Raw genomic sequence first — 13,444 nt, forward strand, 5'->3', positions numbered from 1 at the left:
GCAGTTATGGAGCTTAGCCCTGGCTAATTGCATATGGCTAAATTAAGTATGCCATCACGTGCAGTGTGACAAATGGATTTGACTTTTCAAGTATACAAAAATAGAGATCATTAATGCAATGCTGAATGGTTGGTCCTAGTAAAGCAAAGCCTTGTGAGTTTACTCCATCCTAGTGCCCTTGCCCTTGATGATAAATGAGCGTTATTCTCCCTTTTTTAATTAAACTAACCATTTTTTGCAGTTTCCTGGAGCGCTCAGCCCCATTTAAACAACAAACCACATCAACCAACAACAAAAAAAGGCGCCTTCTTGTCCACTGTAATTTTTCTAAAGGTTGTCACTAATTGTGTTCCTTGTGGTTGTTTTCTGAAATGAAAGCACTCTGTTCTTATTGTTGTCTCTAATGTGGCAAACACATTTTAAATATATCAAGGCCAAATGAATTCTAGATATGTGCTCTGCATGGAATCAAAGATCAGTCTGACAATTAACTGTGAAAAAATTCCATTGAGCTGAGGAATGCAACAGACTTATTACCTCACCATGGAAATTTCTAGCTTGGCTAATTTAAATATTGTTTCTTAGTTTCTAGGTCAATTAAATTTAAATGATGTATTATATGCTTCATGACCAATTAAATTAATAGGTTATTACAAAAATATTATCAGCTTATTTGATTATGGAGCTGTGGGTACAGTATATTTTATAAGCAATTTTCATTAGTTCAAAATTGTTCCTTTAGGCTAGATTAAGCAGCCGTTTTCTGCAAAGCCTTGAGCCCTGAATCCAAGGTGTTTGTAACAGTCACAGAGCCACATTACTCAGAAGCAGCGCCAATTGAACCTACTTAGTGAGAGCGCTATGCTTTCCACCCCTGACGATTATGGAGCTTATAGCTCTTAGAAACAATACACCTGTCAGTTCCCATCAACCATGGCAACCCATGCAGAAGGTAGAGGCCCACAGAAAGCAGGAGGCTTATTGTTTTAGCCCCAATTTTTCTCTTTGTATCCATCGAAGCTCAGCCAAGGGTGGCCTGAATTCAAATTCAGCTTTTCAGACATTAGTGATCACAGAGAAAGATTTAATTAATGAACATTATTGATTTGCTTCCATTTGCCAAACAGCCTCACAGGTATGGTTTAGTAAGCATGCTTAGTGACCCCAACCCCACTGCCCATCTCACAACCCCCACCATCCTAACTCCCTCAGAGACCATTGTTTGGAAATCCACCCTCCAATTACGAAGCAGAAATGTTTTAACCTTTTTACAAGGTCATAATCTCCTCTTTTTGCTTGAAATCTCTCCATTTACAATAAAAATGATTGCTGATTAAGGTTTCCTTTTAAATTTCTGTGACCCCACAGACCCAGAACAACGGGATGTATGTTTTGTTCCAATATTGTCCACTTCGTCCTTAGTGTGGCAAAATAATTAGAATTACCTTATACACTGCACCGCTACAAATTTCAAAAGAACCTCCCCAGCAGTAATAAGGAATTCCCTTTCAAACTGTGAAACTCACCTCAAATTACTTTTTGCATGGTCATGTTTTTCCTTTATGGTGATAAAAACTTTATCAGTGACTGCAATATTTATTACATTTCCCTTTGGTCTCTGTATCCCATTATTTAGCGCAACACAACATGGCTGGATGTGTTTGCGAGATACATTGAGTAACACCTTTAATCAGCTGTATTTTTACATATCTGCCATCCTGTACGATGAGATGTATGTTTTGAAAATTTTCCAAAGTGCATTTCAGATGGATAGTTTTGTTCTTCGCTGCCTCACACCATGTGTCAATGTGTTTTCATGCAGGACTACAAGGTATGCCAGGAGACTACGTTTCTCAGGGTGGTGCAATGGGTATGAGCATGGGACAACCAAGTTACACGCCTCCACAGATGCCCCCACACCCTGCCCAGTTACGACACGGACCTCCCATGCATTCCTACATTCCTGGACACCCTCACCACCCAGCAATGATGATGCATGGAGGACCACCGCCCCACCCTGGAATGCCAATGTCAGCATCTAGCCCCACAATGCTAAACCCAGGAGACCCAACAATGGGAGGACAAGTCATGGACATCCATGCCCAGTAGCCGAAGGGAAATAACATCCACAATGGTGGCCTGAGCATCAGAGACTGATTATGATACAGTGACATGGGAGCTCTGTTCTTTACATCAACTGTGGACCAATGGGAATTCCACCTCTTTCAGAGGGATCCTGAAACAGGAAGCGTCATTCAAGAATCAACTCCTGGGGACAAGAAATTCAGTTTAATGCTATTGTAGAACCACATAGGATGACAAGAGAGAGAGAGACTGCTAATTTTAACTTGTACATAGTATTGTACTTCCCCTATAATGTTGTTTCTTATAGATTTTAAACAAAAATTATGTGAAACTCTCTTCCACACTATGTGTGTTGTTTCCAAGGCCCTAAATCTCCTCCAAAACCCTCCTTAGTGCAAACTGCGCCTTATAAATGTCCTGCAAATGACTGAAAACTGTTATTAGGATTTTTTTTACAATATTAACTATGTCAGGCAGAAGACTGCCATCCCAGGATTTCAGTCATGCAGTCTCTAGCCCGGGGCTTGAATTAGCATGTCTAATTCATTTACTCACTATATTTGAATTGGCCCGAACAGATGTAAATCGGGAAGGATGGGAAAACTGCAGCCATCAACAATGATTAATCAGCTGTTGCAGGCAGTGTCTTAAGGAGACTGGTAGGAGGAAGCTCCGAAACCAAAAGGCAGTCTGTTAGACCTGAACTGTCACATCAGAGACTCAATGTTCCTTGCACCAACGCTGACATACATCACTTTCTGTTTGATGCAATTAACCATCCAACGATCAGTTGAAGACATTTTGTTTTTTTACAAATATGTTTACACCATTTTTCTAGTTTTTTTTTCAAAATGAAAATGACAAAAAAAATCCTCCTGCGTGCATTTCCTTTATCGGTGGTCCGATCCGGGAGAAATTATGTATACGTTGTAAATAAATACATTTTGTTTTCTTCTGTGCAGAGGAAAGACTGGAAATAATGAAATGTATTATTGGAATTTTTTTGTAAAAGTAGCAGTTTGGTATGAGTTGGCATGCATAAAATGTACTGAATGGGATGAGCTAATGCCTTTCATTGTGGTTATAAACAGATGCTTGTGGATAGCATTTTTTTCTATCAAGAAGCTGATAATAATATTAATCGCACACAGAGTCTTAGAGTTCTGATATAAGCGGTTTGAATTGTAAAATAACGGAGTAAATTGTAGTAGTTTCCCTTAACTGTGTGCGATAATGAAATCTGAATATAAAATAAAAATTATTTTTGTCATGCCGATTTCACTTGTTTTGGGAATGCGATGTTTTGCCCCTGGAGCCACTGTTCAAGCACGAATGAAATAACGAAGCGCGTTGGGGAGTCGCAGGTAGCCGCGGCTTCCTCGCTTGTATTTAAATCCTGGCCGATTACATGGGCAGGAAAGTTAATTCTCAGTGGGTTTTTTTGCTGAGTGTAGAGGCACTGGATACCTCCAATATGTAGGTATTCATATTAGTACCCGATCAATGAGTTTGTTTAAAATACACGCTGCCTCTGAAAGAATATCTTCTCTCTTTTTTTGTTCTAATATACAGCAACGGCGAAGAGGCGGAAAATACCCCCGCATCACCATCCGCACAGCTCTCTTCAACTCCTGGCTTCCCGCTCGCCCCCATGCAAAGCATATTAATAGTGTTGTTAATACTTGTCGAGACTGCACTAAAAACGGCGCATTTGTCTGCTGGAGCCGAGCGTATATATCATTATGCTGTCTGCATGTTTTTAAAATTCAGAATATCAGGGGAAAATATAGAAGTCTGTGATGGTTTAATCGGGTTATTTATATACAGTATCGGATGGGACGTTTATTAGTTTCGAATGCGTACTTTAAAATATTAATTCTGACTGAAATGTAAAGAAAATAACGTGTATGTCAAATATGACCCTCGCCTCCCAAGGAATAACAGTTCACCATTAGCCCAACGGAAGAGGATCCCTTTGCATTAAAATTCATTTAGATAAAATTGCCACAAACATTTAAATACAGAGATTAGTTCCTCCTCACGCCTTATTGCACTCTCTCAAAGGACACGTTAAGTACATTTTGCTCGTGGAGATGCCGTATTCTTGGGCTGTTTCGCGTTTCCTAGCTACACCAGATCCCTACCCCCTCCCCGGATAAACCCCCTTCTCCCTCCCAGTCGCGCAGCGAGCGTGGGGATGGGCTGTGTGCTGCGAGAGGGGGTGGGGTATCTTGCCGCGGCAGTCCTGGGCCCGGGGCCGGCTGCGCCGCAAGGGCGGCCTCTTAAGGCGAAACGGCGAGCAAAAGGCAAACGAGAGCAGAGCGAGAGACGGGGTGGGGAGTTAGCCCGGTTAAAGGGGGAATTTGCGGCGTATCTCCACACCGGACTGCTGGAGAGTGGCAGTCACTGCCCCATCAGGTGTCTCTACTACCTCTTGGGAAAGGCGGAGAAAGATTCCCGCGAATGTTTCCAGCAAAAACATTCCACGCAGCCCCGTTCCTGCCAACCCGCGCTCCAGGTGCGGGAGTCTCCTTTTGCACAACCTGTTCTTTAATGAGGGAACTTTCAATTTAAGGAACAATTGGTAACGATGATTTTTGTGTCTTGCAGGTGGGGAAGGGGTTGAGCTGGATGATGTCGTCAGACTTTAGTCAAGGCGGGATAACAGGGCTATTTTGTTTTTAAATGGGATTGGGGGAAAGAGCGGGATTGGCACGATGCCGTGGCTGGAAATCGGGTGAGGAGAGAGAACTTTAACGTTTGCCCTACCCCAATATGCCATTTCTTTAGGTATGATCGGTTTCCTTGACGACATTGATACAGCCCCAACCCCCCGGACATGCAAATGATTACAGAGGGGGTGGGGTGGAGAGAAGAGAGAGCTCACGCTATTTCTGGACCCTCATCTATCACTGTCAGGAGATAATGATTCCCGTTGCAGCTCGTATTGATGTTTGTAATTGCATTATCTCATAAGGAAAAGGGGGTGGCGATGAAACCTGGGTCTGTACGGTAGGGGCAAGGAGTGCAGAATGCTGTTTGCATCTCTCGCACCCCCCCCCCCCAAGACAACTATTCGACATCATCCCCCCACCCCCGGCCCACAAACCCAGGACAAGACGAGGAAGGGTTAAGACGTTAGGAAGAAGACTTAGAAAGTGAGAGAGAAACCTTTGACGCACCGTTGTAATTCCAATGAATAAAGACTCTTAAGTTTATTATCAGCGTTGGGTGACTGACCACCAATCACTTTCATTAGCCTGTTAAAACCAGACCTTAAAAGTTTTAGTGAGCGTTCCATGGTTATAAGACGTGTAAGACTTTAAAAGAAAAACAACCACAAAATATCTTTTAAGCTTAAGTCAAATCAAAACTCTGTAATGGATGGCGCCCTTTAAAAGATATTTTAATTATCTCCCCTCCCTCCCTTTCAACCATTTGCTGTTTCAGGTCGCGGTGAAACAGTCATTTCGTGACAACCGGTTCCTGACGAACAGGTCATAACCTCGCAGTCATGTCAAATTTATTTTTCCCTCTTTCCTTAACGGTGCGACATGTAGTATATATATAATTGTGTTTTATTTATATATATATTTGTGTTTTATATATATATATATATATATATATATATATATATATGTGTGTGTGTTTTATATATATTTGTGTTTTCGGCTGGCACATTACAGGAGAAGCTGCTGTCCCAACGATGTTCTTACACCTCCAACCGCTATCACCCCCAGCTCCCCCTTACGAATTTATTAGGAGTATTCACTGACTTGTTATTTAGCTCTCAGATTAATGCTGTCGATGCGGATTATGCTTGGCTTCTGTTGGAATAATTGGCCGCTCTCTGTTTCCAGGTTGTTTGGAAGTTTTGACTTTTACCACGGGCGTTGGATATTGCACAATCTTGATCTGATTGCAAAAAATGGTCTACGAAAGAGACAAGCTTAACAGAGACAATAGTAATAAATGTTCTCTGTAAACACTATCCTCTCCCACAATACACTTAAAATTGCACCCCACGCAAAATACCTCATTTCAATTCTAGCTTCCTATTTCAGACAGCATCGTCAAAACGACCCGATAAACAACCATACACCTTCACGGCTGCTTCTGGAAAACACCGGGAACGGATCTGATTTATACATTTGAAACAAGATCGAAATGTACTTCTTCTGCTGCAGAGATATCTGTGATATTAAACCGAAGTCTTTGCTCCCCAAGTTGCTTCGTTTATTTACACAAGCCTTCATTTTAGGGGAAGCACATCGTCTTATTTTAAGATGTATATATAGTTCTACTTTATATACCAGAATAGTTGTATGTTATGTTTTTAAATCAAGATTATAAAAGCCCGAAATAACATTTATCCAGTTTACATGGTGGTTGTTGAAATATTCCACGAAACAAGTTTCTTAGCTAATGTTACAGTCGTTTAATCTTTCAAATTGATCATTTAATCTGAGTGGTGAGTTTTGTGAGGCTGTCTGAGCTTTCGCTCAGGTACTGCCCGTACGACCGCCTCGCTCTTTCACAGGTGATCACCCTAACCCTCCCCTCACCACACGGAGCTCAGAGGCCCCTCTGTATCTTGGATTCAAAGATCGGATTCCACTGGCCTTTTCGGTTTGAAATGCCTCGGTTCCCTAAACAATGTAAGAAATAAACTAAAAGAAGAAACAATCGACCTTCACGAGCACCGCACCGGCACCGTTATGGGAACGCGATGAAATGCAACAGAGGCGCGGTCTATTCCCAATTTGGAAAAGTTCAACGAAATTAAGTTTTGCCCATAAAAGAAAGCGCTTTAAGACGGCGTGGCGGCACGATTGTGATACACATAACCATCGTTGTTTCCAGTCACTATCCAGAAAGTTGAATGATTAACAAGAACTCTTAAAAATCACACGCTTCATACGCTGTACCCATTTTACAATCAGCGGAATTTGTTTATTTACAAACAAAACGACGTCTGGACCTTTTTGTGCTCTTCCGCCCAGTGACAGCTCTTTCACGTTTCCCTCTGTGTGCAATTAATTGGAGCATATCGAAATTATTTTCTTTCAAGACAAATGCCAAGATCATAAATAAAACCGATTGAATCTGCGTCGAGGCTGAACGCATTTTCCAAGCGAATGACTTTTAAATAGAGGGGGAAATTGCGTTCTCTAAATAAATACAACAAATGAAACGAAATTAAAACAAAACTTCGCAAAGGGAAAGTTTGCAACGGTTTTTTTAAATGGAGCTGCCGCAGAGGGAAAAGTATTATTTATTCCCAGTTAACCGAATAGCGTTTTGTGTTCCAGTTTGTTTAGGAGAATGCCTTGAATTATCCAGAACCCCTTTGCAATAAATGGGGGCGAGGTGTCGGCGGGCAGGAAATTCCGTGCGTCTCAGCTATTTCGTTAAAGGAACAGTTCGGGAGTAAAAGTCTATCTCTAAGGAAGCGAATCCGAATGATCCTTGGCGGCCGTTGAAAAATTACGAAGCGAATAATTCCCATCCCAGGACGCTCTGCCGTTTCGACTCCAGAAGGGCGCCTGTCAACAATTATTGATGTAAATATTCAGATTAGTAAATCAAACTGCTGGGAGCAACGACGCAGACAATCAGAAGCAGTATTATAAACTCTACTAAAAAAACGGCGCGGCTTCCTTTTGAGGCACAGGAGAAAGGAGAATAAAATTTAAACCGATTAAAATATTTAATTGCAGTAATTTGAACAATATTTCAATTCTGATATTTCTTTCTGCGTTTATATTTGCTGTTCGATTGGTCTTTCCCTAAGCGGTATAACAACGCTAGTATTCATTAAATTGGATTTGCGTTTCGTTTATGTTGAAACATTGCAATGATCAGGCAATTGTGAATTAGTTTTGTTGTCTGTCCCACAACCTATACAACGCTGCAACATGAAAGGAGAAGCTTATAAAGAAACCAGGTAAAGTAGCGCAAAAGTGGGCGCATTAACAAGGGAAATTCAGGACAGAATAAAAATTCATTCGGGGTGAGATGGGGAAGAGAGAACCGCGGAAGGGTTAAGGATGAAGGAAAAATAAGCATAGCAAAAATGGGACAAAAGCAGAATACAACAAAATAAAGGAAAACGGAGTTAAATAAACTGGGACATTTTCGCAACAAAATTTGAGCCAAAATTCCAGAGAATTTGGAGCACTTGCTGCCTCGGCAGGGAACAACGGAACGCCGCCTATCGGTGGACTTCTCCAACTTAATAAACGCGCTGCGAAGGTCACCATTATCACCAAAGCAGATGGCACGGAATTACCATAACCTCGCAGCATGGTTACTCCAGTTTTTGTTTCACTATCGCAGGGGGGAAATGTAGACAAAATAAAACAAGACAACAATTTAAAATGAAGTCGTACGTGGCAACAAGGAGAAGAAAGATGCGTAAGGACTTCACGAGGTTTGGTCAGAAATTCCTAATTAATTCACCCAAGGAAGCCTATGTTCATTCAGTGAGCTGTCGGGTGATTTAATGTGTGCACATCAGAGCAGCTGCAATTACAGAGAGCAAAATGAAATGTCTGGGTTGTTGTTGTCAAATATAGTCGGCAAAATGTGACAACCATTTCTGCGGCAAGTTGTCCAGTTGAAACTGAGGCACGGGTGGCGAGTCTAGAGGTTCCACGACGCGTTATTTTTAATTATTGTCTCTGTAGTCGTGTGAAAAGTAGCAGGGGGTTGAAGATGAGCGAATGCTGGCCCTGACCTTATCAAGCAATTATATTAGTTCCTTCCCACTTTGGTTCTGACCACTTCTGTTGATGCTTGCTTTCTGGAGGATGCGTAATACATTCCTTTCAAGTATACGTATACTTACAGCATTTCTAAGGTTCATTGTCTCCTGTTTCCTTCCGATATATTTTTAATGAGATCGTCTATAGTTAACCCCTTGCAGAGTTAGATTTGGGTTTTGAATAAGCGTCACCTAAATATCAATAACCTTTCAAACTATTAGCTGGAGGCATGGTTTAAACAATGTAAAACTGCGCGTTGTTCTGGAAATAAAGAACTTACTGGAGAGTTTAACAATAAATAAGCTAAGACGACAATTTAAAAAAAAGACGAATGATTATCACCGCAACCTCAACATTGCAGTTCCTGCAAGTGAAAAATAATTGAATTGGCTGGTGAGAATAACAATCTTTTCATTCTTATTGTTAATCTATATAATTGTAATGTTATTATTTTGGCAGTTTACGGTGAGAGGCTTGCTATTGGAATCTTATCAGAAAGCTCAAAAGTGCTCAATTCATAAAAGATTTATTTCACTTCTGTTTGTATCTTTGCATTATTTCTGATCTTTCTCCTTACTCCTTTTAAGACATGTTGGAGCAAAGCATCTATCAGCTAATTGAGCTACACACTTTTCCCTGTATCAAGAGACACCTAGTTGTGTTGACATTTGAAAATAGGGAAATCAGCAAATGCTGTATCAGAGTTTTGTAAGTGGATAACTATCTTTTTCACTATCCCCAACACAGGTCTTTTCAGAGCCCTGAAATCTTCTTGAGCCAGCAGCAGGAATTAAGGTTGACCTTGGGAGCTGATTGGCAAGGTCAGAGCAGGCAAGGCTGCCTCAGGTGTCAGCACATGCTAGGCCAGCTCAGCTCCTCTCCACCTGATGAGACCTGATCCAATAATAGTCACTGTGTTAGCCTTTAATGAGGCGCCCTGTGAGAGCTTATCAGCCTCCACCTGCGCTCTGTGGTAATACCAACCGTTCCGGAGAATGTCAGCAAAGCACAACCGTCTTTTCCCTTTTCTGTCTCTTGTTCTGGGAGATTGTGTTTCAGACCAACGGTATCCACATGCTCAGGCCTGCTTTGATCCAGGGATGACCTGGAAGAACAACTGACAATGAATTATGCCGCCAGGGAGAATGTGAAGAAAGGAAAAAGGCAGTATAGATTGGCAGCGACGAGGTGATGGGATGAACTTCACTGAAAACAATTCTATATAATGTTTCACAACTTTAGGTACTGCAAATGTGCCACATAATGCATCTTAATTATCATAAACACAAACTGTCATTTCAAATAATTTTTAGGAAATTATTTCAAACTGCAATAAATACTGTGGTACAATTAAATCCATTAGATAAGAAGATAAAATCAACTGCCGGCCAAGCAGATTAACAGTTTTTTAAAGAGAACTACTCTTCCAGCAGGTTATTTTCTAATTTTAGCACTTAGTGCACAGGAAGTAAGTAAAGGCAAACACTAGCAACAAACTAAAGCTGTTGGAATTATACAAAAATGTAAATGGTCCTTGATTTTACCTCTTTACAAAATTTTGTAGATACAAAAAGATGGAGAAATGCAATAATAGACTTGCTGCTCAGCGTTGGCCTTTCACTTCTGGGATCTAACCTTTTTCAAGTGATACCAAAACATGGGCTGAGAAAGAGAATTTTTCCACTTAGTGTGGGCCAATTCCATTTTGTCTCCAGATCACATAGAATACACCAAATTTGTTTTATATCTTTCAGCTCATATTACCATCAGGTAACAGTTAATGAGAAAGGAAAAGAATAATAGATGCCACAGTCAACTGCTTCAATGGCATAATCATTGCTGGATGTTTCCCAGAAGAGGTAGGGATTAAGCAAGTGAAGTTTGCCACAGATAGTACTATTAAACTGAGAATATACAAAAAAAATTTGGTTGATCTTGGTGATAGTGCCCCGTCTATACTGTATCTAAATAAGCAACTACTATGAAAGGTTAGCAAACCAATTTATCACATTAACCTGTATAAAAAGGACACGTACCCTATTACAAAATGACAAATATAAAGCAATATCACTGTCTTTCATTTAATTTTAATATGTTTAATCTATTCCTTTCTTTGTTGTGTGGGCTTGCATGTAGTCACATCCTGTATACTTCAGTAATACAGAATAACGACCCAAATAAATTAGAACCACTGGGAACATTAAGATTTAATTTAGATTCATATTACGCATTAAATCTCCCTTTTTCATAGAAGTAACACGACACAGCAGGCTGGATTTTTTCCTCCAATTTGGACAGCATAAAAAGATTGCTTTTATCTCTAGAAAAGAGAAAAGAGATCTTCCAGGCCAGGCAGATGTTCAAGACAATTACATGTTAAAAACATATAAAAAACTGTAGCCAGATGTTAACTAATCCAAGCACTGTTTGAATCATTATGGTAAGAAATTTCTCAACCATGCAGGTAGTGAACACTAAAATTATTCCACTCTAAAATGATTTAATGAATTCATTTTTTTGCAAAGGCAATGTTATTTTTGTTTGTTGACGTGGAATTCTTTTATAAATTTAGTTTTAGTTAGACTATAATCTCTAATAATACTAATATGTCATTAACAGAAATTGCAATAATCTTGGGACTGAGTGGTATAAAATCCCTTCCTTGTCTAGGCCTAGGTAAATGTATATCAATTTCTAATTGATGTGGAAACCAAATTAATCAGTGGGGAGAAAAAAATGTTGGCAAAACTGTCAGATATTGAAAGAGATAAGTGAAGTCAGCATGAATGAGTTACAACCCTGCCTTTGTTGCTAGAGAAACATTTGCTCTATCTTTAATGAAACTAGTGAAATTTGCTGATGGGCTCTTGAAGGTGCAAAACTTATTTATTTATCTGTCTGATATGGTTGTTATGGAACACTGAATAGTGGGATCCCATGCATGAAGAAGACCTCGTAAAGTTAGAATTCCAGATATCAGTGGTATAAGCACTGCACCTACAGTACTTTATTGTACTCAAATACATACTTGCAAAGTTTGTATTTATTGTAATTGCCTTCATGCATGCAAAAAGTCTATGATTTAATGTTTTAGCGTATCAAAGTCCTCTGCATTATATCAAAGAAAAGCCTCAGACATTGCAGATATTTTTATTGTTTCAATATAATTTCTAAGTATGTTTCTAATGAGCACTGTGTAAAACATATTCTCACATCCAGGATAAATCATAGTGTAGTACCCATTGTGACCATCATTAAAGAGAACGTGAAAGGACTATTCTCTGAAATGGATAATCAAACATTGTGTGATATTGCAGCCAGTGAAAAAATCTAACCCTTATTTATTTAATGTTTTAGTGTAACAATACATCCCCTTGGTGTTTTGATGGAGAAATTATAAAACAAAATTGGTATTGGACCATGTAAGGGAATATTAGTGCACATTTCCAGATGCACGATCCAAGAGAGTTTAAGGATGAGGAGAAGGAAGAGATTTAGGGGTACATTCCACAGTGTAGATGTGAGCCACCTGAAAGCAAAGCTACTAATGGTGGAGGAATAAAAACTGGAGTTATGAACCCAGAACTGGAGGGCTGTTGAAACTTCCGAAATTGGAAAGAGAGAGACAGAGAGAGAGGGAGAGATAGAGAGACAGAGACAGAAACCAGAGAGAGAGAGAGAGAGAGAGAGAGAGAGAGAGAGAGAGAGAGAGAGAGAGAGAGAGAGAGAGAGAGAGAGAGAGAGAGAGAGAGAGAGTGCTCATGCAGTCTTACAGAATATGGAAGTAGGCAGCCTTGATGATGGGCCAGGCATAGGAAAGTTAACTTATGATGAAATAGGACATTAAGTTTTTAAGTGATCTGGTTCAGTCTGAGGCAGTAGCTGGGATAGGGATTGAATTTAGGGGATAGAAATAGTGGCAGGTACTGGTCTTACCAATATTTTTGTAAGTATACATATAAAATTTGACATGGTTTTAGACAACATCCCTGAAGGATAACATATAGATGAGAGATAGGAATGGGCTAAAAATATAGGGATAGGATGTGCAGAGGTGATGGTTTGAGTGACAGAGGACATGAAGGCAATATGAGTTTGCAGTCTCAGGGTGAGGTTGCATTGGTTTGGAGAGGCCTTGTTGACGCTCTTCACAATCTCACAGTTGCAGACCCAGTTTGAAATAAATCAGTAGCTTGCCAAATATAGACTGTCTTCATTAATGAGCTTCAGAATTACCACTGCACCCATCATCTGGTAAAAGGAATAAATGTACAATTCAGCATCCTACTGCAATAGGATTAAGGGGGTTTTACCATTTTCTAATAATATGGTCTGTTAAGTCTCTGAAACTTGAAGCCGTTTCCTCCACTGTAACAGAGCACTCCCAGCAGATGCATTACATCAGCTGGCTGATACTTGAGACCCATCCCTCAGATGGAACATAAACTAATTAATTCAATCTTGCTGGTTAGTTTTGTGCATATTGTTTGTGGAAGGAAGGGAACTGGGCATACTGTAACACTTAGAGGGCTGGTGAAGAAGATCTCATAAGATCATATAATAGTTATGCAGAAGAAAGCTAATCTTTTCTC

The 13,444-nt window shown here is 40.0% G+C and overlaps 1 protein-coding gene across 2 annotated transcripts in view; it reads left to right on the top strand.

Annotated features, from left to right (window-relative positions):
- Nucleotides 1-3,361, top strand: part of meis1a (Meis homeobox 1 a) — a 203,925-nt gene extending 200,564 nt beyond the window's left edge. The window contains exon 13 of one of the 2 annotated variants that reach the window (XM_059986168.1): nucleotides 1,823-1,962. Coding sequence is in view for 1 of the 2 variants with exons in the window: in XM_059986167.1 (XP_059842150.1) it covers nucleotides 1,823-2,109 (287 nt within the window). In the remaining variant the exon portion in view is untranslated. Of the gene's footprint in view, nucleotides 1-1,822 lie in introns of both variants that reach the window. The other variant, XM_059986167.1, reaches the window with a different exon arrangement.
- Nucleotides 3,362-13,444: the final 10,083 nt, after the last annotated feature.

This window comes from Hypanus sabinus, chromosome 12 (assembly GCF_030144855.1).
Source record: "Hypanus sabinus isolate sHypSab1 chromosome 12, sHypSab1.hap1, whole genome shotgun sequence".
Classification (NCBI taxonomy): Eukaryota; Metazoa; Chordata; class Chondrichthyes; order Myliobatiformes; family Dasyatidae; genus Hypanus; species Hypanus sabinus.